At 41.6% G+C, this 26228-nt stretch overlaps 1 protein-coding gene across 2 annotated transcripts in view; it reads left to right on the top strand.

Moving 5' to 3' along the window:
• robo3 (roundabout, axon guidance receptor, homolog 3 (Drosophila)) overlaps positions 1 to 26228 on the top strand; it is an 87645-nt gene that overhangs the window by 8246 nt on the left and 53171 nt on the right. For both annotated transcript variants that reach the window (XM_067607296.1, XM_067607295.1), the window contains exon 2: positions 8847 to 9173. In XM_067607296.1, the coding sequence (XP_067463397.1) occupies positions 8847 to 9173 (327 nt within the window). The remainder of the gene's footprint in view (positions 1 to 8846; positions 9174 to 26228) is intronic.

Below are 26228 nucleotides of genomic sequence, written 5' to 3'. Positions count from 1 at the left end.
CCTCTACTCACCAAGCTGTTGATGGCCTCGAGAGAGACATGATAAAAACACCCAATTTCCTTTCGCAAAGTTGACCCTGCCCATTTAGATGCTTAGCATCAACACAGGCTCAATTAAGGAGGTTTTCTCTTTATGGCTGGCACATTGTATTCTCATGCAAGTGCCTCATTTTGTTGTCCCCACAGGGTCAAAGAGTAGGAGGCTGCAGAGAAAGCACTCCAGTCTGCCTCCCTCACTGCTGCCAATTTAACTTTGAATGCACATTTGCAAATCAATTCTCGTTGCTTTGGAGGGAATGGAGAGAAGGAGGAGGAGGCAACAAAGCTGTAAAACAACCAGTTCTGTAAGAGGGAAGCCGACTTGCTAAAAAGAATTGCAGATGAGGGAGGGATAGGAATCGGAAAGTTGTTGAATTTTCTTTGATCCTCCCCCTCTCCAGTGGTAGGATATAACTAAGTACATTTACTCAAGTACTATAGCCTACTAACATACAATTTTGAGATACTTGTACTTTTGTTGAGTATTTCCATTTTATGCTACTTTATACTTCTAAAATATTTTTACTCCACTACATTGATTTCACAGCTATAGTTACTTGTTTCTTTTCAGATTAATATTTTATATGTAAAACATGTGATCAGTTATAAAACATGTATTGTTATAGAGACTATAACAGTTGTTAGCTAGAATTAGCTCTACCTTGACAACAATAAAGTGCTGCTTTACGTGTACACATCATGAATCAGTGTTAATATTCCAATAATATGATAAATATAACAATCTAAATGGGGCCATTTTGCAAAGTGAGTACTTTTACTTTTGATACTTTAAGATGTTTTTCCTGCAAATACTTCTGTTCTTTTACTTAAGTAAGATTTTCAATACCAGACTTTTACTTCTAACAGAGTATTTTTTTCATTTTGGTATAACAAGTCAAATATCTCAGTACTTCTTCCACCCCAGCCATTCATCTGTCTCCTCTGTAAAGATTATACAGCTCCTTCAGTTCACCACTGGCAGGTACTTTATTGCTATTGAACTGGAATTCAAAAGACTTTTCTTAGCCAGTAAGAGCTATGTCTTTTTTAAGCAGAATTGGGAAGGGAGGGTGGTTATCTTGAGTGCAGTGTTAGGAGTTAGCTCAGCTTAGCCTTAATTTTAGTTGCTAAGCCAGAGCATGGCTTAATCTTTCCTTATACCACAACTCACCACAGAATGATAAGGAGTGCAGGCTTTTGGAGATATTGCAGTATTCTGATTTACTTTCAAGTCCTTCATGTAGAAATGAAAGGCGTTTCTCACCCTGACTGGGTGGGAGACTTGATAGAGCTGAAGTGCCATCCGTGTTTTATGTCCTTTTCCCTGCAGGGCCCCAGTGAACAGAATATTTTTGATCCTATGTGTGATGACACATACACCTTCTATGAGCTGGTAGGGCTGGCTTGGAGGTGGGTAGCATGCAGGACTTTGAGCTTAGAGGTCTTCCCGACCCCTAACAGACACGTGGAAAACCTATCCGCGCATGCATTAATTCATTTTCAAAAAAGAGAGACTGGACCCGAGGGGGACCTGAGCACAGCCAAACCTGACCTAATAGACCCAAACATAACAGACCTGATCCAAAATGCGGTCGACCTTAACAGAGAGAAAACACAAACGCTGGCAGCATGATGCCATCAATTAACAAGCAGCTGCAGTGGGAAAGAGCAGCAGTATTATAATAATAATGCCCTAAGAAGGAATGTAAAGTCATAGAAATGAATGATTTGTTTATATGCTTCAAACACAGATTTATAACATATAATATAATAACTAAAAATCCTTTTCCACCTGCTGTAGCTACCAACAATAAAACCTTTTGTAGCCAACTGGGTGATAGACAGACAAAAAGACAATGTTCTAACCTATTTACTCTTTATTTTATTTAATAATAATTAATAATAAATGTAATATCTGTGATTCAAATTCCAAAATTAATTTAACTTAATATACATCTTGCAGATGACTGATTTTCCTAAAATAAGTTCAGCTTTAGTTCCTATGTCAGAACTTTTTTCTCATCTTTGTAGGTTATTTGCATAAAACAGGAGCAAACAGCTGATGCTCCAGTTGGTTTTACATCCTTGTTCTCCTTTTCCTTTTACTTCACAGTTCATATTCTCCTCTCACTCAAAACACACCGTACCACATGATCAGAGCTGATACCATGTACGCTTGGGTCTGTTCGGATCCACTCGGGTATTGGACATATTGACATACAGACCTGCAGCAGTAAAAGGAGCTGATCCCACTCAGGTCCCAGGTCGGGTCTCAGTTCCACAGAACCGAGTGGAAGACCTCTACCTCAGACAGTTGCTAAGTGAGTGTGAGGATTTGTGTTGACCACAAAACAGATCCTTGTAGAAATTCTTTGTACAAATATCTGACAAAGTGAGTACACTTCACAGATTTATTATATGAGTCAGACCATCATCTGAGCATTATACCATCTGTGTTTGAAAAATAGTGTCTGAGTGTATGACAAATGCAGTCTGGGAAACATACAGGGGTAAGTGCATATTTACATACAGAGCTGCAGAAGGTGCAGAAAACAGTTTAACAGCCAGTCACGCAAAACGAGTAGCTTGTCAAGTAAAATGATGTCGGAATGAACTTTTCACAGCCCTTCATATTCCAAAAACATTCTCCACCACCCATACAGCTGTTTTTTAAATTACGTTCATTTCATTTTAGCCTCAGGTTTCCTTTTTTAATGATTAACTGTGAGGGTTGTTTGTCTACAGCAGCAGCATGACGAGCACATCTCTAATCACATGCGTGAAACACGTTGACAGTCATTCATTTGACCTGTGACTTCTTAGCGGGGAAGAATTTCAGGATAATTGGAGTGGAACTATTCTCATGTCAGAAGAAGCTGCGGAAGATCATTACATTGTCAGTCAAGACAACTGTTAATGTGGGATCTAATTTTGTGCCATAACAGGAAAAAGTCAACATTTATTTTAAAATATCTCTATTTTGGGACCTTTTTAAAGTTTATGCAGACAGTCACAAGATTGCACTTTTCTTATTGTCTTGACTGATGTCAACAGTCTCACCCCCACATGCAAATATATCCTCACCCCCTCCCTCCATTCTTTGTTGCGTTTCAATATAAGTCAAGATACGTGTGAGATACTGGGTGTTGTTCTGATGTTTTTGCTGTTTCAGAGGAAGTAAATCTGCTTAGGGATGAAAGCCTACTTGTGTTCGTGGTGAAATAAGGCTGGGGAGTTGGGGGTTGGGGAAGGATTCACTATAGATGTTTGGCAGTGGTCCTCTGTTCTTGTTTTATATCAGCGGGACACACCGAGCCACTTGTTCTTGTACTAGATGAGGAAAAGTTCTGCCTCAGCACTTTGCCATCCTCTATTATAGAAAGGACATTGCAGCAGGAGTTTGTGCTCCCTGTGGCTGTTTTGTTCCAATTTTTCTCATTCGTTTTTTGTGCACTTTCGCTTTGCGCACTATTTCTCTGTCACCCTGTCAGGCTTTATTATCCCCTCGTCCTTTTTCCCCCCCAGTTAAAATGACTTTGAAGTTGTTTGACAGTCATTCACTGTATATGCATTTGTCCTGATGTTTAAATATATTCTGTATACAGAGTTCATCATATAAAGCTTTTTGATTCAGTCTGTCAGATTGGATTCAGCAGGTAGGCAGGGAAAGTTCATGCTGAGTGGCATTAATTAAAGTAAACAGTGTTGTGTTTTCCTGCACTGGATCAACCAGCCATATAATCACACAGCAAGAGAGCTCGATCAACACGTTTGTATATTATTTTGTATTAGGAGATGCATATATTGTACAAATTGAAGCGAGGGCCAAGGAAACTATGTTAGCCATTGGTTGGAGTGTGTCAGCATGACTTATGTGACCTATGTCCATGACCCTAAGCATCTTTGGTATAAAAGGGTAAACACACATTTCTATAATAAGTATGTTAATAGTACAGGGTTACTATAATCAATTAGAAAATCTATAATTACAGATATTTGCATCAACTTCTAGTCTGCTGTATATCAAATTGTCAATTGCAAAGATACCTGAAAGAGGTTTTCATTATGACCAAAGAAGTTCTATAAAGCTTAACACTGTAAAAAAAAAAAAGTTATTAAGAATTATATAATTATATATACATAAATGCCGTTTGTACAATTTCACACCTCTTGCATCAACAACAACAAAGTATCACATCATATGGCAAACGTGGATTGAATGTGTGTTTGATCTCCCATGATGACTTGGAGACTCGGAGGTGTGAATGGGCTTGAGCTGAGAATTGGTGACTGTGAAGGCTATAGCATAACATGTTTTGTCTGTAAAATGTTTGAAAATTGTGAAAAAGCTCTGTCTCAGTTTGCCAGACCTGCCAGTTTGATCAGCAATCCATAACCCAGATATTCCATTTAAAGTTATGTAAAACAAAGAAAAAGCAGCAAATCCTCACATTTAACGAGCTGGAACCAGCAAATTGGCATTTCTACTTGAAAATGAAAGAAATAAAGAAATAACTGTGATTGATTTTTCTGCCGATTAATCCACTAACTGTTTCCGCTTGAATTTGCATCATTTTCATACTCAAACTGTTCAGTGAGCCCTTGTACCTTGTATTGACACATCTACATTTGTTATCTACATTAACTATCAGATCTACAGGGGAAATCACACATAAATACTTCAATTATGCCACAGCTCGCTTTTGGCTTTGCAATTTAGGCAGTAATTCATCTTCTCTCCATGCATCATTCTCGTCAAACGGACTCGGGCTCTCACTGGATAGACTCCTACAACATCCCCGTGGTTTCATTAGCTCACATGTAACTTTGAGAGTTGCTGCCGTCCTGCTGTACTTCACCATCGGCAGGAGCTAATAGGTCCTCAGAGGGTCTGGACTTTCCTATTATACAACAATCTCAACACAACCAGTGGTACTCTCCAGACTCCAGCTGTCCATTGAACCCAATTTGAGTTCATCTTTTCCTGCCTCGCCCTTATCTGTTACATACATTTACCCTCAATGTGAGTGAGGTAACTGGGGAATACTACTCAGCTTAGAAATTCAAATATCCTTGAGTTGTGTGTCAGCACAGTCAGTCTCTATCAACATGAAGATAGGTACTGTCATACTAATTTATAAGCCTGCAGCTGCACTAAAGAAGCAAAGATCACTATTATTATAGTGTTATCAGTATAGATTCACAAAATGTCTACTTGGAAATTCATCTTGGATTCGGTCACGGCTACTTTTTCCCTATTTTTTCCCTCATTGAGCTGTATATCTGTGTGACATCACAGATTAAGGGGGCAGAACATTTCTATTTGTAGAAGACAGTAGCTGAGAGATCATTTCATCAAGTTTAAATGTCCGCGAATGATACGCATATCATCTTAACAAGCTGAGGTTCAGTGGTTGCCCCTCGAACGTACTCTTGACGATATTTAGCTCACAGTCGTGCGGTGGTCTCTTCTTCCTTTTAAAAAGACTCAGCTTTACATTTCCACATGACTTGTTCCAACCAGCTTGGACTGTAAAATTTATGAGTCAGCTCTTAAAGACTCTGTCCTGCTGAGCTCTCTCACCACAGACACCCCCCCCCCCCCCCCCCCTTCCCCACCCTCCCCACCCCAGACCAGACAGGCTCAGTTCAGCCATGATACATATAAAAGCTATTACCTAAAAGCTATTACGCTCTCTATCTACTGCTCAGAGACCTTGAGGTAGGAGAGGCACTTAACAAAATAATGCCCGTTTTCAGTTTTTATTCCGCAGGAAAGAACCTTGTAAAAATATTGCTTTTTTTATTTATTTATTTTACAAATGTATCGCATCATGGGGTGTCCTGCATTGTAGCATCCCATAGAAAATCACAGACATGTGTATTAGGATTTGCGCAGATAAGATTAGACTTCCATGGACCAAATATGGCACTTTGGGACAGTGCCAGCTGTCTCCTGACAAGCAGTTAATGTACATTCATGAGGACTCAGCTACCATCAAAATGACTGCATTCAACTACAACCACTCATAACTGAGTAGCAGCTGTTTTTATGCTGCCAAGCACAGACATTCTTTGCTTTTGCATCCTGAATGGTGCAACCTTTTTTTTAAAACATTTTATAAATATGAAGCAATAACTTGATAAACTACATTACATCCCACAGTAAAGTGGCCTTTAGATGAGTTTCAGTGAGTTTGTTGTATTTCATTAGTAGTTCAACTCAATGTTCGGGTTTGATCTATGTTGAGTTGAGCTCATAGTTGGTTCATTTTTGGATATGAATTAATTTCCAATTCTTTGTTATACAAAAGTCCATATGTATGTAAAAGAATGAATCCATAGTACACACACTATATAGTGGACATTTCTTGTTAATTTTTTTAATTTTTGAAGACATTTTTGAAGATTTTAATTAAATGTGCACACTGTACGCAGCCTGGAAACTCAAGACAATATACTGTCAATGTTCAAAGGAAGAAAGAGAGAAGAAAAAAATGTTGTAATGTGTTTTTTAACAATAAAAGCTGTGAAAAAAAACTTAAAAGCTATATCTGATCACATTTTGGTGTGCTTTCAGTGTTTGAAAGTAGATGACAGACAGAAGCCCAGCTGCTATTAGATTCTAACTAGAAGCAACTTCAAAGCCTCGATACCATTTCCTCCTATTCAGAGCTTCCTGTTTCTCCATCTTGGTCAATGTAATTGCATGGAGTGCAGCACCATCAGACAGTACTCTACATTCCCATCAGCGTAAAGCACTTTAGTGGAGTTCTTAATCCCCCCCAAAACCTTATAGAGGATTATTCACTTTGAGGGCTGGAATTTTGACTGCTTTTCTTATCTGGTGTTATCAGGACAGTCTGAACCTTTGAACTCCTTCTCATTCATGCACCTGTGGAAAGAACCATTACGACCCTCTTATGTTGGGCCTGCATTACACTGTCTGCAGAGGTATATACCTGTGCCTGTGCTGTAGGCACATTGCCAGCTATCTGTCCATAGGAGAGGAAGAGCACAGGAAACAAGTTGCTATCTTGATCATCTGCTGCAGGTGTGAGATTTGCCTATAGACTGCAACAGTCTCCTGCCCTTTTACTTGTGGCTCCATCCTCTTTTACTCACTCACTAAAAGCCTACACTAGCTAGTGCATATAAGACGCTGTCATCCCGACTTCCATTTAATTCCTGTTTGAACATAATGTGTTTAAACTTTAACTGAGTAATGAGTTGTTTCACGAGAATGGGATCACAGGAGTGAAACAAAGCTCAAGTGACACTGACTTCTGTGTTACGCAGCAGCTACAAAATTCCTTAACGCTGAACATAGCAATTCATGTTTTCTGTCTTCCTGTTATGTTGCCTCCTTCCATCCACCTGCTGCGAATGCTCTGAAAGCACTGTAATACAACGCTATACGGCATGGCTAAAGCGTGCGCTGCTGTGACAGTGAAAAACGGTTTTAGTTTAAAAACAGCATAGCTCTCCGGTTGAGTGGGAAGACGAGACGAATCAAAAATACACTGTCGCGACGTCATGAGTGCTGCAACAATCGCTGGAACAAAAGTCAGTTATTGTGAAAAACACTGGCAAGTTGTACCTCCTGTTGTCATTCTTTCATGCGCTCTCCGGGGGGAAATTTCACTTGTGCCTCATGGTGCTAGAGTTTGTGTTATTGCTATTCATACATAATTGTACCGCCAACACGCTGTCATTCAAAATGGAGGAGGAAGAGGAAAGATGAAGGGGGGGGGCGGGAGGGGAAGCTATTTCAAAGCTTGCAAAAAAGCTGTGGGAATTACCTTGCCTCCATCTCTGTCTGCTTCCGTCTCTGTCTTCATTTATTTCTTTCAGTCAGACTTTCAAAAGCAAAAACGCTAGAGAGTCTGCAGGCTGTTGTGAGGGCACTGACCCCACTACGACACAATACATTCATACTGATAGGCCATTTACAGAAACTCGGCCCATGCAGAGCTATACAAATGATTCTTTTAAACTATTCTATGGAAAGAACATGTATTTGAGTTGGTTATAAACTTGATATCTGAATATTTCAGTAGTTCAGTCAGCCTACTTTCCCGTGAGGGTCTGATTAGCACAGTTCTACCACATTTATTTCTCTTATGCCTCTCCTCCGCTGCCAGAGAATTTGGTTTTGGTTTCATAGATGCAGAATTTAGAGCATGTAATTTCACACATCCTCTTGATTTATACTGCGAATGTAACTGTTGAGCAATTACATTACATGCTCATTTCACACAGCCATGTTGTCGGTGATAAAACTGTGTGTTTATCTGCAGCTGTTCAGCTCGAGAGCTTTGAAGAGAGGGCAACTGAGTGTGCTTTTCTAAGTTGTGCCGCCCACTTGCCTCTTGTGTTCAGTGGCCAGAATGTAAACAGAGAGATTTTAATGTTCTGTGTTTATTATAGTTCATCCTCTTCCTACACTACACCAGTGCAACCACACTCTTTACTTTGTATCCTGAGTCTGATCTAAATGTATCATGTTGTCACAGTTGAACCTCCAGTTTTTTTTGGAAGGGTGCTTGAAATGATATAGATATATTTGTCGTCTATTACGTGTGCTAACACCAAAAGACTGTGGTTTAGAGAGAAGTTGGCTATAATTATACCCCTCCTTGTTTCAACGAAGCAAAATGTTTCTGCAAATTTCTATTGCTGGGAATTCTAAATTGGTGAATTTCTAAAATTATGTTATCGCCATCATTACAACAAATGCATCAGTAACAGCTGCCTTGTAATAAACAAAATCTTAACCCTTAACCTTTGTGTTTGTCTCGCCACCAGGATCTCGACCCAGGTTAGAGGATGCTGCTCCTCGGATCATAGAACATCCGTCTGATCTGATTGTGTCCAAGGGCGAGCCGGCCACCCTCAACTGTAAGGCCGAAGGACGGCCGACTCCGATCGTGGAATGGTACAAAGACGGCGAGCGGGTCGAGACGGATCGCGAGGACCCGCGCTCCCACCGGATGCTGTTACCCAGCGGCTCGCTCTTCTTCCTGCGAATCGTACACGGGAGGCGAAGCAAACCTGACGAAGGCGTCTACGTGTGCGTGGCGCGCAACTACCTGGGCGAGGCGGTCAGTCGCAATGCGTCGTTGGAGGTGGCACGTAAGTGTCTTTGATTTTTTTTTTACTGTTTGTCGGGCTTGAGTACTCAGGTGTAGGTGTGTGTGTGTGTGGATGTGACTGAACCAGAAGAAATTGAATGTTGTTTTGCGTGAAAGTGGAGGAGTCACATGGGAATTGAAAGAGTGTGAAGAGCAGATTACATGGGACTCTACATCATCCTGTTTTCATGATGATCAGCCGATAGACACTTATGATGATCCCCATTAAAAATATATGAAAGTAGATAGAAATAGCACATGAGTGTTTTTGAAATGCAGAGCTGGAGAGAACATCACTCACATAGAGAAGAAAAGGAGGAATGCAATACTGTGTGTATAGAAAAGAAAAGATAGCTGATAGCCTAGTGCTTGTCCACATATCAGCTGTCAAACATGGTGTTATGTATCATATAGTTCCAGTAATAAGAAAAGAATTAAACCACATATAGATTTCACAAGTAATAACATTAGCAGCACATTAAAAAGCGGGAAAAGGGTAGAGGCAGCTTCAAAGGACTCTCTAGTCTCTTATCATCACCATCACTCGGCTGAGTTAACTCAAGACGCCACCCCTGACCTTGGTGTCAGATCTCCTGGCAGCTTGCACCCTGAGGACCCCCTCCCCACCCCTCATCCTCTTCTCCAGCCTTCTGACATCGCATCCTATCTTCTCCCGCTCCAGAGAGCCCGGCCTCTGTCATGTTGTGACCAGGCCTCTGCGACCAGCCCTGTTCATGTAGATGGATGACAGCTAGCTTCAACAAAAAAAGATAACAGTTGTCGCCATTGGACAGGAAAGCTGAAAAACTTTGTTGCAGGGAGGAGGGGAAAGGCCACTGCTAGTTGGCAGCTTCTCACTAGCAGATGTTAGTTTCTTAAAGTACAACTAAATCCTGTCAAAAGGGTTTTCAACAGACACCTCTTGATTTTTTTTTTTAACTCTGTAGCAGGGCTGCTTGTGACTGCTGGCACTTTAATGAAATGCAGATAGGACCAATTAAATCTTTGCTTTCAAATAGTTAGAAGATCAATATAAAGTATGACTCTGTTTTGACAGCAGCAGCAGGTATTTAAAAATCTAGGAAGTTTACATGAATAGAAGTAGAGTTGTGGGCTAGTTTGTTGCTGCTTGATGTCACGTTGTAAGGAAATAATGTGACTAGAAATCAGGTGCTGTTCAGTTTGAAAGTATATGTTGTGCTGATATTGTCAGCCATGTCACACAACACTTAAAATACGGAATGCAAAATTAACTTTTTCAACTGTTATCCGTGCTATCTACTAATGTAGACAAAAATTACTTCTGACAGCACACAGCCAGCAGCTTTTGCAGTAACACCAGTGAAGATTTGAACATTTCCTCTGTTCTCTTCACTCCGGCCTCTCCTTATGTCATCCTCCCTTTAAAAGGAATTTCTCATCGCACTAACACAAACCAGTTGAATGAGGCAAAACGAACTTCCCAGTAAAAATCCGTGAAACTCTAGACTCCTGTCAAACAGCTCACAGTCAGGCATCATATTTTCCTGAAAGGGTCCAGCCCCTAACCTAATAATCAGGCTTAATTTCCCTTGACTGCCTCCACAGAAAAAACAGTCCATGAAGCATTCTCTCTCTTTATAAACAGCTGGGATCTGTGCATCGTGTCCGTCACCTTATCTAAAAGCATTCCTCAAGCAGCATAAAGAATTACCTTTCACCTCGCCTTTGCTCTGTTTAGGTATTGGCGTCAGAAGCTGCGAGGTATTTGTGATATAAGCTGTAAATGGAAGCTTGTAGAATAGTTGGAGGAGTTGTGAATCACTTTTCACAGAGCTGGTTAGAGCAGCGACAGATGCTAGAACTTTCTCACTCCCCGTGAATAATCCCTAATGTTTTTTTCATCAGTTTTTTTTTGCACTGTTCCAGATAAGTCGCCTTTGCTTTTCTTAATTCATGACATTTGGATAGTGCTTACCCAAAACCTAGGACACTATTATTAGTATTTTTACCCTTGAGATATTTCTGGCAGCTGTTGAAAGTAACAAGCTCCCTTGTAGGCCAACATGGACAGCATCTCAAACAACTCTCTGTGAGGCTGTGCAGGGTCATGCTTGCTGTCCAAATGGTTTGGTGTGTATTCTGAGAGTCCTCTCATACCAGTGTCTCTCAGTCTACAAGGCCACACAGATATCTATCGATTTTTTTTTTTATGTCCATCTTTCTGTTGCTTTCTTTCCTGATGCTGTGGTCCTTCGGGAGGTGACATTCTCTGCAGCTGTCCGCAGACGCGAACACACACACACAATCAGGGACACAACTTTGCGCACAGCAGTTGCTCTCACGGATAAGAACCTCTAATCCGTGGTGGTGGAGGGAAAACCACAAGTATGCTTTTTACTTGTGTCTTCTTGTGTGTGCGTCTGCCTGCACGCCCACATAAACCCACAGACACACTTTTGGAGCTTTGCCTCCAGAGAGAGAGAGGTTATATAGTACAAACAATGGTCAGTGCCAAAGCCGAGCCAGTGCCAGCTCCTGCCGGCCCCCCTCTACATGGCGCCCTTGGGGCCGGAGATAAGGCCATAGGCACATAAGCCCGCCTGGAAATGCCAGGGGGCTCAGTGTGACACCAGAGGAGGCACAAGATGGCACTTTGTGGCATGGTGTCACTTTGCTCCCCAGCCTGTGACTTGGAAGCACTGGGGGCAAACTGAGCAAGAGCTGCATTGCGTATTGGTGTGTATATTTGGTATTGGGGTGGGAGCCAACACAGTGGGAATGGTGGTAGGTTCAGGAGGTTTAACCCCTCATAGTCCATCTGCTTCAGGCTGAGAGGCAGGCAGGGCGTTGATGGCCACTGAGCTGCAGTGTGGATGAAATGGCAAAAATTTTTCAGGGCTTACAAGCATACCTGATGCGAGAGTTTATGTGGAAGTGGTTTATTTTTGCAGTGTTTTATATTTCATGTCTATGTACCAAAAGGGACGGACAAGAGCACAGATGTTTTTGAAGTAGTGCTATTACTACAGATGTCTTGTATAGACATTTTCTCCTGCAGGATTGAAGCAGCAGTTGATGAACGAGCAGCGGTTTGACCTTAGAGGTCAAACAAATGTAACACTAGACACTCAATCAACTTAGCTGTAGTGTGAATGTGTGCAAAGTCGTAGATTTCAGCTTTAAAGTGATACTCAACCCGAAATCTATCTTATGAAGATCAAACATTGTGTGCAGGCTTCAAAGGTGGATGTAAAGTTTATAGATTCCTCACTGACAGAGAACATCTGCTGTAGTCAGCTTGAATTCACTCTGTTGCAGTGAAACCTAATAGTGAAAATGTATCGAAAAAGTATCTCACACAACTCCTGCACTTATATTTATAGAGTATGAAAATCCAACATGGACACAGATTCTGTTTCTTGTCATGAAATGAGGTATTGGACAAGTATCCTCTGGTCACCATGAATATCTACACCAAATTTAATGGCAATCTATTCTCCCTAAAAGATGTGTCCCTTTAAGAATGTGTGCACATACTAATATTGGCAGATCCAACATTTAAAGTGGAAACAGACAACTTTTCAACTTTCCCCCCCTGGGGTTTCCAAGTAGTATTATTGTTTGTGTCATTGTCGCAAAGACAACCAGATCACTTTCCATTTGCCTCAGAGCCTAGATCTGTGAAGAAATGATCAACACCACTTTGGAAATAAGAGCCAAGAAAGAAGCATGTTCACTCAAGAGGTAAATTGAAATTGTCACAATTTTATATTGAATTTGGGAACAGGCAAAAGCTATTGCAGTGATGTGCATTGCATAGTAATAACATAGTTTGAGTAACATTATTGCTTTACACAAACAAGTAACTACAGCAGGAGCTGGGGTTGGGGGGGGGGACGTTAGAAGAAAACATTAGGAGAAAAAGCACAAGTTGGTCTATAATGGAGACATGAAAGCAGATAGAAATTCTTTAGTATGTGTTGAGAAAAGCGAACTGGGTTGGTAGCATGTTTATGCACAACAGAGATGGTGATAACATATTTTCTGTTGATTTTCATATGAATAAGTAGATCAGCCTGACAGCCAGCCTGACTGGATACTAGATACTGTATTGCTGGTAGCTTAGCTAACTGATTCCTAGAGGGTTTTCTTCCTAATGGAAAGAAATCAAAAGACAAGATTATTCAGGTTTAAAGATAAGTTTATTCAGGTTGCACTAGGAGTATAGTGCAACTAAAATGTAGTGTACACAGATATAAGTAGTGTGTCATCAGATAAGCAATAAGACAACAGAAACAGGTTGGCCACGTAACAAATTATTATGAGATATAGCTACTGATGGCTACCGGGGAAAACAAAAACGCTATCCTCTTCCTCTTTTGGTTGCGCAATGGTTTACACACTTTCTTTGCGCCATAAATTGAGCCCTCATTTTCCTGGGAGATCATACCAGCTGGCAGACAGAATTGTATAGTGAAAGCGAGGCTTATAGGGAACCAATCTAAACGCTAATGGTGCCATTATTTTACAGCCATTACACTGTGCAATCAACATTTACTTCATAATGATAAGTTCAAGCAAAAAGTTGTCTATTTCCTCTTGAATTTGTCTTTGAAAATAATTAGATGGGTCAAGATTAATCCAAGGTTTTGTAATGTTATATGTTAAAGATTCAGAGAAGTTGTCAAAAATATTTTTTTTAGTCATCAGTGTCAGTATGTATATTGACAGGGCTTTTTTTCCTCATTATTTCTCAAGTGTGTGCAGACCATTTTCCTTTTGCAAGCATTCATACACTGACAATTAGGTACTCAATAACTCATTAGGGAGGGTTCTGCTTAGTTACCTCAGTAACAGTTTCTACTTATTATTAATGACAGGATTGATGAATGGATGCTTGATGCATGAGTTGTGAGTCTTTTCAAGCTTCAGTAGGTGTGGCTTCACCTCAGATATGATGTAGCTGACAGGTTACACTGGTTCTGCATTGTTTAAACAAACATTACCATAACTGATGACTTTGCAAACTACTGAACATTAAAGACAGACAGGTGGGATACTCCTACACATTAACTTGAAAGGGGGTGTTCAAAATTACAGTATGTCACAAATGTGGGATCATAAGGGAATGTTAATAAAAAAACACCAACTGATGCACAGCTTCATGGGTTCCTTAAATTCATCTATGTGCTGTAAGTGTTACTATCATCCAGCAATAAGCTTTGAAAATCCTTTCTTTTGTGCTTTTTGCAGCCTGTACATTCCATTACCTTGCATTAAGAGCAAATCTCACACCGCCTTACCAAATATTTCCCTCCAAAAGTTGTGTTTTGCGTCCCAATCCTATCCGATTTCACGCATTAAAAGAGATTCTTTGATCCTGAAAATGTGGCCTAGAAAGTTACAAGCAAGGAGCAGAGGCCAATTCATGTCAGATGCATAAAAGTCAGTCAAGCACAATAGACCTAACGGGCCAGACACCCCTGGGTGGGGATTTGACATTCAGAGGGACTTGCCCAAGCTCCTGCCGGCTTTTTCTTTGAGTGTTTTATACCTCTGACGTTTTTATTATGCCGGCTACATCTCTACCGCCTGGCTTTATGGCTCATGAATATTCAGACCGACAGGGGAGGGGAAGAGGTGCTTTCTCCAAGGTGGTGGGGGCGGAGTTAGAGGCATTTCAAATACAACTGACTGGGGGTAACTGAGGGTTTTTATGCCCCCAAAACCAACCACCCACCCCCCTCTTTTTTTAAAGGTTGTTTGGAGGTCAATCCTTCAAGGTTCAAGATGGCAGCTGCTGTGTGGAATTTAGGGAGTGAACAGGTGAAGATGTGATGAAACTCCTGTCTTCCTCTGTCTTGGTGTGAATGTGTACTTGTGTGTGTGTGTGTGTGTGTTTGGTTGTGTACATCCGTCTTTGTAACGGTAGTCTGGGCCAACTTTCTCACCCGCAGTAATCCTAGACACCAGTGTGGGAGAAACAGCTGAACAGCCCTGTCACCAGTTGGATCCTCCTTTCTCTGTTTTTTCTCTCTCTCACACACACACACATGCAAACACACTCACACCTGTCATACTGTTTTTGATCACCGAGACCCGTGTGCAGAAAAATGGATTTCAGGGTTTATGGATTTGGAAATGGGGAAAGGATTTGGCGTTAGGAGGGAGTTAGGGTGGGAGAGAAGTATAGGTTGGGTGGCTCTGATAAAAGAGATGAAGTGACCCCACCCCCGCCCCCTCCTGATTTCTCTCTGCCCCCCTCCCTCCACTGGCTGTGCTACCCTGGAGCTGCCCTCTGTCCCTGTTATTAACCCCAGTGGTCTGAAGCCATATGGGTTGTGATTGGAGCTCTGCGGCGCATGCTGTCATACACAGTGGCGTGTGGAGCAGTCACACTGATCTGTACATATATACAGCCTGCACAAGTACCTGCTGGTAACAGCTAAGTGGCCACTGACCTGATATCAGTCTCTGTTTACACCTGTTAGCAGTATAAAATTGCTGCAGTATGTGTATGAACCACCAGGTAGATGCGTTTTTAAATAAAGTTATATCAGTGCCATGTTTTAAAAATCTTAATTGTTGGGGGGGAAAAAATATTTGTATGTGTTTATGTGTTGAATGAAGCTGATGAAAGCCTTTGCTGACATTCTATGAACTGTAAAGAGCTTCTGTTTGCCTAAACTGAATAACTGTGTTTTTATCTTCAAGTCTGTCTTGAATTATCTGTGTTGAACCGTTAGCAGCAGTTGTATCTGTTAACCTATTATGAATGAGCCTTTTTCTTAACTGTTAGCCTACTTTGAATGAGCTGATATTATCTATTAAGCTATCATAAGACAGCTGATTTTATCTGCTGGTCTTTTAACCTATTAGAGATGAGCTGATTTTGAGTCTGTCAATCAACCAGTAGGTGAAAGAGAGGCTATTGACCTGTGCTGTAGTTGGTCTTGTCAGCACCTTCTTCTTGTAATTGCTTTATAATCAGTTGATTCTACATGGCGTCAAGGAATAGTCCTTGTGTTAATATCTATATTTTATTAGTAGTAGCAGGTGAGGAAAGCAGGTGAGGTGTTCATATTAGTTCTGCAAAAATACAATCGGTGCCCCCTCTGACAACAAATGCAATGATTCTCCTATTTATATAGTTCTTTAACAACATCAGAACCAGTGTTGGCATTGCTGCTAGTGAGTTGAGCATGATTGCACATCCCACTGGTATGAGTTTCACATTCAGCCCACCCTGCATCTTCCTGTGCATCCACCGGAGCATGACAATGTTTTTCACCAACTGTCTGAAGCACTTTGTCCATTCAAATCTATTTGTCAAGACAGCTAACTGTCAAGTCTTATTTCCCAATTATCTTCTACTCAGCTGTGTACAAATCGACTTTTTACCGGTTGAGATATCATGTGGACATCAGGATATGTGCCTCATCATACGACATCATCTCCTTATACTCCCCATGAATCAGACTGTTTGTGTTTGTATTCAGCGCATAGAGCCAAGACGGAGTCGTACAGCATAACCATCACCTCTCACACTGAACTCTCGCAGCGGTGACATTCTCAGTTGCTTGATGATAATGAGCTCTCCTCTCTCTCTGTGTTTGTCTGTCTATCTGTGTGAGCTCTGAGGTGTGTTCATGCTTCACTAATAGGATTCTAGGTCCATGCAGCCTTGTGGAGGAGCCGGTGGCCATTCTGGTCTTAAATGAGGGGGATCAGATGGCCGGAGTGAGGCCACGGGCCTCTGGCTTAACCCCCTCTGTATGATCCGGCCGTCTGCTGGTCATTGAGCCAGACCCACCAGCCAAACCCTCCTCCAGAGGATAGCCATGAATTAATTAGACCATACTAAAGGCGAGTGCGACCAGTGACCAGCGTGTGTGTGTGTGTGTGTGTGTGTGTGTGTGTTTCTGTTTGTCAGAAAGGGTCAGTGAGACAAAAGCAGAAGGATGAGGGGTTGGGGTGGGGGTGATTTTGGGGGTGGGTTGACAACAGGTGGTGTGAGGAAGAGCTTTAACCCCCCCCCATCCCCACCCACCCCCTTTAACAACAGTGTAGCACAAGGGCCATGGGGGCCGCAGAGAACAATAAAGGCCCCTTGCTCCAACCGTTGTGTCCAATCACACCCCATTATCTCTCTGAGCTGCAACACTGACACACCACCCCTCTATGCATAATAACTGTCCTAGTTGGTCGTTTCCAAGGTTTCCCCTGATGTACAGTATATACAAAGCTATATTTTTATCCATATATTCATATAGATATGTACATACAGGAGGTGGACACATGAAAAAGTGCTGAAATAAATGAAAGTTGAATTTGAATTGAGACAATGTCAGAGTGTTTTTAAGGCTGCAGTTTTTGGTGGTGTTGGCTTATACTAATTTTCAGGTGCTCCCCCTCCAAGTAAATGTAAAGGGAAGGGGTGGTCCAAATACATATGGGTGTACCATGAATTTCAAAAGCCTGCATGCAGTTACACAACCATTTGTTGTACTTAATATTTAACATTGTTGTAAATGAGTACATTCTGAATTGGCTGATTTTACTGTGGACAAATTATAATGAAAAAAAGTCTTTTTTAAAAGTCAAAAAACTGACTCAGAAATGTCTTTTTATTAAATTACATGGTTGAGCACAAAGTCTGACATTTCTGCACAGACACCTTCCTCACTGTCCTTCTTTTTGATTTTTGATTGTTTCCCTTGCGGAGCACACCTGCAGTTGTTTTGAAAATTAACAAGTCTGATTTAGCCTTTTGTTCAAGTATAGTAAAACTTCAAAAAGGCTGAAATATAATGGATGTTTTTATATCCACCACTGAAGCATCTTGATTAAGAATGTAATTAATTGAGAGTCATTAGTCATGGTCTTACAGGATGCAAATGACCTCATAGAGGCCAGTAGGCCTGTGGCAAAACAACACAAAGAGCTTAGTGATGTGGGTGTGATGCTACAGGGCACAGATTAAGGAAAGGAAATATGAACCAGGACCTCCAGTTTGAAGCCTTATCAGGGACAAAGATAGTGAGCAGCAGTTTATGTTCCTTTGAGGCAGGATTGTACATCAAATGGGTAGACGTGACAGCAGTGATATTTATCTATATGTCACAGTGTTTGTCAGGTAAACAATAAAATATTGAAATGCTACCTGCATCAACCAGTAATTTGCGAGAGGGAGGCCTGACTGTATATGACCTTAGACTGAGGGGCTCCTACTACTGTGGACCTATAACAAATATTTGATTATTGCATAATGCTCATTTTGTCCAAAATGACGGGTCTTTTAAAGATATAACATAAAAATACCCACAAACTTGGTTGTGAGAAGACCTGTCCTTACCATACATAATCACAACAAGGAAACTGCAATGGTTTCAACCATTTACCAGACCAATTCTGGCTCTAAATGAGTAATAACAAGCAAATGAAATGACAGCAATAAAATGTATCCCAGCCATGGACCGCGCTGGTTTTGAAATGTTGAAATGTCCAGTGATTGCAAAGCGTTAGGCAGGAGCAGCACAAACATGCAGAGAAGATAGCTCAAAACAAATTCATCACAAATGACACGAGAAGCAGATACATCTGGGGAGTTTCAGGCATCATTCATGACAGACAGTAAGCATGAGAGGTCAACACAATCGATACACGGTTCAAACAAATCAATCAAACGCAATCAGAGCATCATTACCCAGCAGATTAAAAGGGAGGACATTAAAGCAACAGTGTTGTTGCTGTAAAAATAACTAAGTGTACGTGTGAATATTTAACCACCAAATGGAGCCTTTCATAAATCAAAATCTTACTTGTACAACATGTTGTGGTCTTTGGACAGCATCACAATGTAGTTATTGAACCAATCATTGGAGTTATTGGAAAAATCATGTGTTTATTGAACAATGAATTGTGGTTATCTATAAGCTCATCCTATTCAAAGGACAACTCAGTGTAGCTGCAGGACTTTTGACTGTAGGAACTGAATATTTCATTCTTATCAGCTGGACAGTCTTCTATAATTATGTGCCAACTAATTGTATTAATTGGAAAACAGTAAAGTCATTAGACAACAAATTCTAATTGATGTATAACCCTTTCCAGATTTTGCCAGCTCATTTTAATTATCGGACAATTTATTCAAGTTATTGGATGAGACATTCTAAGTTGGAAACTCATTCTGGTTATTTGGTTGTTTATCCCCTTGCAAGGACAGCTAATTCCAGGAATTTGACAAATCAGTCCAGTAATTGGACATTTTCTCACTGGTGCCGCCATGATACTAAGCCGCCCTCAAGCTAAATCTTAGGTGTACAGTTTAATCTGACTATGAACATGTCTTATATCTAGATTGACTTAAAGTCATATTTTCAACTCTGATGCAGCAACTTGTAAGCACTTGGTAGAAAATGAATATTTGAGTGACAGAAAATATCAGTCTACTTCAAATCACTGATGTTGAGTGTTAAATTAGCATTATTGATGTGGTTCCCTCTCTGCATATAAAGAAGGGGCTTATGTTCTTCCCTTGTATGTGTGCTGTTTGCTTCTGTCATATCAAGACCATCTTCTCGAGCGATGAGAGCATGTTAAACAGTAGAGACTTCTTGATGTTGTTTGCTTTTAAGATGTACATATGTATTTTGCTTGTCTGTCACAGTTTTTTCTTATCTCATCTTTCTAATTCCATGACTCATAAAAGCAGAGGAACTCATGCAGAAGGCAGTTTCTCACTTAAAATTAACCTTTGGGACTATTTATCGACAGGCGTTTCCCTTTGAGAATACGGTATGGCCAAAGTAATATCAGTCACCAGCTCTTTGTGGTAAAAATCGTCTTTCAGAGGGATTTAGGCATATTTGACCTGTCTGCAAATGGTAAATACGAGGGTGAACAGCTGTGGAAAATGCTTATTGATTTCTACTCGTGTGTATTTGTACAAGATTCATTTCTCCTTAAGATGCGCTCCCACCTCAGAGTTAGAAAAGGTCAGGGTACGGGGGCTTAAGTCATTCAAGTGGAGCTAAATGGATTTCTGTTCCAAGATCCATCTGTTTTTGGAGTTTGTTGACAGGGTGGAAAATTGGAACTGTTGCTTTTCCCTCCCCCAGTCACACCACTGCCACCGCTACCTCCTCCCCCTTCAGTGCAGGGGTATGAACAGGCACGGCACACTAACAGGGTAAAAAGTGTGCTGGGCACGAGGCAGGATACAAGGCCTGACCATCTGCTCCAGCTATGTGAACACATTCGCGTACGTTTGACAGGGAGGACTACCGCATCCTTTGGGCTTCAGCCATTACTTGAGTTAGCGGATAGTGACAGCTGACAGAAGGGGTCAGCTGACATGGGCAGCCTGGCTCGTCTCCAAACAGAAAGACGCTGATGTCAGAGAGACGGTTCACCTACCTCACCTCTCAGGCACCACGGCGAGGCAGGGAAAGTGGACGGTGTCCGAGTCACTGACCTCACATAAAACCACACACATGCAGAAAATGACAAGGCTGTGTGCGTATGAGTGTGTGTGCAAACAACAAAATACACAACTGAAAAAACTGACAAGACTTACAAGATGGTGAGACAGTGTAGAAAACTACTCACAGACTTACAAGCAACTGTCAGGGTTCTCCTGCACTATATTTTGCTTTTAGTCATCCATCTCCCAGCAAAGATGTCTGGGTGTTTTTCCACAAATACTAGAGCATGAACTTATGAACACTGGCAGCATAACAACATCAATACTATGCCATCCTAGACCAAAAATAACACCTTGCATTCTTTAAATAGCATTGAAAAACAAAGGGAAGTGACGACGATGAAGTATAATCCAGGAAGTCCAGTGTGAATGATACATCCATGCATTTCAAGGCTAACCAGATGCCAAAACACTGTTGATTTATAATACTATGTGCCAGGATTTTACAAAAGTATCAATCAATTCTCCTCCATCTCAATGAACTTGAGGTAGAGTCATGATGTTCATGTCACAAAGTATTTTACCAGGAATATGTACTTGAGAATACTTGACTTTGCATTAATTTGTGGCAAAAGTTCAACCAGATCCAACTTTTTTTTTGACATCCTTGGATTTTTGTGCCAGCACAGTGGTCTCATTGAACTCCACACAGTGCTATTGTTGGCCTTAACACTTGTATTGCCTTATTGTTGGAGTGGAATTCTTGAAGGTGCTCATTGCCACCATCCCACCACATTAGTCAATAATTAATGGGTTGTGTGTGAGTGTGTATGTGTTGGGTGGGGACACCCATTGTCTACAGGCGCCTCTGTCCAACCCATTCCCCTTGTGGTCGGGTTAAAGAGTGTTTCTGGTTTTCCAGATGGGTGAACTACAGTAGCCTTGATTGGGCTGGATGGTCAGCTGAGGGCAGTTCGGGGCAGGCGGACTGGGGGGTGATGGGGTTGCCTTACAATGGGCTTCTCAGCAATTCTTGGTGACCCTCTTACCCTGCTGCTATGGGCTGCACGACATCGGCCATTACTAGATTAAAGTAATCCTCTTTTCAGAGCCAGACAATTGGTTTATTAGCTGACCACACACAGGAGCTTCGACCACCTCTGTAATGGTATTGTTGTTGGGGGCCCTCAGGGTCTCGGGGTGGTGAGGGTGGGCAGAGAGGGGGGTGGAGGCTTGTTTTCGTTGTTTCGGCTCTCCTTAGTAATGCCATGCATACATTACTTCTGGAGCACCTCTCCTTGTTTAACTTGTTGTGCTGGCCATGTTAGTCTGTGTTCTCTATGTTGTTTCTGTCTTTTTATGGTGTAGCACACACTTGCGTATGCACATACACCACCCTCCACACCTCATATTGCATATCACATATCAGTGTGCATATTGCTCGAATTACAATCAGATTAAGTAGGCGTATGGATGTTCATGTTTGCAAATCCCTCCCTCCCCCCCCTCCTTTTGTAGCATGCGGTCCAGATTTTTTCTCTGAATCTCTCCACCGGCTTGTTTTTGCCAAACAACTCCCATCAAAATGGTGTTTCATCTCCTCTTTTCCTCATTTTCTAAAGGCATGGCACATTTCCCACTAAAGCAAAAAATTCCCTTTAAAATCCACTCCAAAATGTCTGTGTGTTTTTGCTGACAGATCTTTCTTTTTCAAAAGGTAGTAAGCTGTTTTTGTAAGCCTGTCAATCAGGCGTGAACGGTTTCACCTGATAATTTATTCAGCTTTAGGAGGAGAGGGGAACCACTCATGCTGAATTAAGTATTGTCAAACAGTTTGAATATTTCATGAGTAGCTGGGGTAATTTGAAGAGATGTGGCATGTCTCTATCTCTGTCATTTACATCATAGTGTGCATGAGAGAGACATACATTTGCTTTTTGAACAAAGAGTTGCAGGGCTTCGGGATGCATCTCTGTATGCTCTCTAAAAGATATATGCCAGTTTCAATTAAAGAGAAGACTCATGCAGGGCAAATTCATAGCACCTGCATCACTGAATTTATTATTTCAATTCAAAATAATACGTCCTTTTCTGGACTGAACCCCTTCACATGCAGAAAGATAAACCAGTAAATACACAGCTTCATTAATTTGATAGATTCAACATAGATTGAACACTGAACAACCATTCACCTTGACTGTACTCCATAAAAGATATCATTCTTCCTCAGAGGAAGAGCCTTCAGTGTTTATCATCAGTTCCCATTAAGAGACTAAAGAGAGGGAGACATAAATCTTAAGTACGGCTTTTTGATAATGTGGTATTATTGATCCATGCCAGGAAATTGTTTTTTCTTACTTATGACTGCATGAGGTCAGAAGTCAGGGTCAGCTGTTACGACAGCACCCTGGAGTAGGGAGCAAATCATTGTTTTGCCCAAGGACACTTCAGCAGGGTGAATGCTTGTGATGCTAACCTGGTTCTCTGAGGGACGTCTCACTTCGTTGGAGGAAAATCCAAGAACCTAGAAGCTGCAATGTTACTTTAATTCCAGGAGAATTACAGAGTCCATACTCTGCTGACTTTGTGCTGCAATTTGTAAAGGGTTGAGGGAGTCATGTGTGTATCCCATCAGGAATTGCAGAGATGAAACACATAGATCAAAAATTGGCAGAAAAACACATGGACACACACACACACAGGGCCAACATGGCATGCCAGGGGAGGTTTGCGGTGGATTAACCTCAAGGTTGCTGGGTGGGTGAGCACAGCCGGAGCAGCAGCACCAGCTCAGACTTGGGATGGGAACCTGCTGCCGAGACACACATAGGTGAACACTCCCCAAGCCAGGAGATTGGAAGGATTTGCACTCAAATGAGGAGAAGTTTGTTTGCCTGTGTGTATGTGTGTACATATGTTTGTGCTTACAGTAGACTGGCTTTATCTGTGTCTGCACACAAACTAGGGGAGAATTCTGTGTTAACAGGTTAACAGGAGATTGGGGGTGGGTTGGGTGGGGTGGTGATGTGGTCTTCCATGTGAGGAGATTTGCCAAGTAGTATTTTAATACTATTATTTAATACCTCTTGACTTGAAATATGGCTATTTCAGTCAAATGGGCCTGGCATAACCCTGGCTTATTCTGGGAGGATGGAAGGTTAGCCAAGGTCTGTAATAGCTCTCTAGACACACGTATATGCACAAAGTGCAGTGTTAGGCTCAATGCCTGAGTCATGTACTCCCACTGATCATTAATCATTTCAAAAGTACCAATGATATTTAATCTTTAACTGGATCAAGCCCTACATTTTCTTGTAAAGCCAGAGTAATCAAATATTTCCTTCCTGAGAAAACCCTGTATCCCTAGGAATCAAGTTCTTATCGGACCATTCTCCAGGGCACAATATACTGTACATGTAGTGCCAAACATTCAGTGCCACTACAGGATGTAATATGCCCGTAGAGTGGTGAGGCTAAAAGTAAAGCTGGATTTATGCTTGAGGCAAGGAGTTAACAGGAGTCCCACCAGAGATACCTACAGCACAGGTTTTGATTCATGACCGGATTTTACCCGTTGATAGCACAGCCACATTAGACCGAGGAATTGTACGTGATGTATCCATCTACCTTTGGATTTAATTGTATTCCCCACAGTAACTGTGTTTATATTCCCTCATCCACTCTGTGAGTCGAGGGAGAGTGGGAATTTCCACCTTGTTTCATTAATGAATGTGGGACTATTCCACTGTATTTACGTTGTTCCATCCACTGTGATAATGAGCAGGGGTCCCAGTGAGCAGAGGGTTTGCAGTGGAGATGTCTTAGCTAGATGTGTTCTACTAAAAAGGAGAAGATAACTGGGTCATTTTTCAACCTGCTTCATGTTGTCTTCACTCTCAACAATCTACTAACATTGGAAACTTGTTGTAAAAAACGTAAGCAGCCTAAGCTAAGACCAATCACAGTTCTTGAACTCCCCACACTTTGCTACGGAGAGCTACGTAGCTTCATTGTAACCCCTTACTGCAAAATCACAAAGGAGGTCGGGTTGGTGGAAGGGTATATAACATGTTAATATAGACACTGAACATTCAAAAATGACATCACAGTTTTCTAGAATCATCCAGTGGCAGCGCTCTCTCCAGTGGTAGGGTTGCTCGGGTCGGACATACTGTATACTGCAACAGAGTTTTGCAGTTCAATCTGATATTTAGTGGAGGTGTCAAACAAAGCAGCAACGTTATACTGAACAGTGTTGCACTGCTTATTTTTATGGAAAGGTAAATGAAACCTTTGTGTAGCTGGAAGTGCTTGAGTTCAACCTTGACAACACATTTCACATGACGGTTGCATGCCTCATAACCACAGCGCTTCAGTGTTACTGTAGAAAGGTTCAGCTGTCCCGATTAGAGGCAGCACAGAGGTGCCTGGGTTTGTATCGTATACACTAGTGCACAGCCTCGTGAGACTGACTGGCTTCCAGTCATTTTGTAGGACTTACATAATTTTTACCACATGTACCGTGTTGCCATGTAAAGCATGAACCAGCTTAAAAGCATAATCTTGTTGTCACATGATTGCAGCTCCGTGCTAACACCGTGCCTGAAAGTTTGCCTGATCATCCTCAACCTCTGCGTTTAGTGTATCCATGGGCCATGTGCCTGATTATAACACACACACACACACACACACACACACACACACATGCACACAGTCACACACAGAACAGCCCCTCCCCATGAGCTCCCCTTTTTCCCTCTGTTGTCTGTGTGGCTGATAATGAGTGCCTCCTGTGCTGTCCCACTGCTGCATGTGGGGCCCACGGTCATATTGACTGCAGGCTGCATCGCTGCCAAGTATTACCCATCACCCCCCCAACCTACCCCCTCTCTTCATCCACCCTTACCCCACCCCCCCCTTCCAACACGTCTGGGTGTGACAAGACACTGTGGAGGGGCCAGGCCCTGGCATTTATGAGCGCTTAAGACGCCGTGAAACACCGCACCTTGACAGATAACCTCATCTATTTTTTTTTATTTTTTACAGCAGCACTGGGGGGGGGGGTGGGTGATGGCGGTTTCTCATATTTTATCACTTCATTCAATTTTGGGCCGTATTTTACATGTAGCGAAGGCGATAACACGTTTTAAGGCGTCGTAAACAGTATCAAAGCATGACATGAATATTAAATTGAATGTTCGCCTGATGATTATGTTGTAAGGAGAGGTTTATCTATGCTAATAACAGGCTTATAATCTGCTTGTAATGCATCACAGCGACTTGTGGAATTCATTTCAGTCCTCTCTGAACGCAGTCTCTAATAATTGGTTTTCCTGAGGTTTGCTGTGAGAAATGCCTGGGCTTTTACATAGCGTTCATTTGTACTGCAGAGATTTTCTGTCAGCTTCTGGCCAGGATCAATTTGGCAAGCACTCCAGTGCTCTATCAAGCTGATTATATAAATATTGTTTACATTGTAATGTCTGGACTCTTAACACACAAAAAAGGAAGATTTTCTGTCCATTACTGAGGAAAAATTAACACTTCAATGCTATGAACTTTTCACCTCAACCTGTAGGGTCTCATTTTTTTTTTGCAGCTATGCATGGAAATCATTTTTCATGCTCTTGTCAACAGGGCTACTGGGAT

The sequence above is a fragment of the Thunnus thynnus genome, chromosome 13, assembly GCF_963924715.1.
Source record: "Thunnus thynnus chromosome 13, fThuThy2.1, whole genome shotgun sequence".
NCBI classification, from domain to species: Eukaryota; Metazoa; Chordata; class Actinopteri; order Scombriformes; family Scombridae; genus Thunnus; species Thunnus thynnus.
This window is presented reverse-complemented; position numbering and strand designations above follow the sequence as displayed.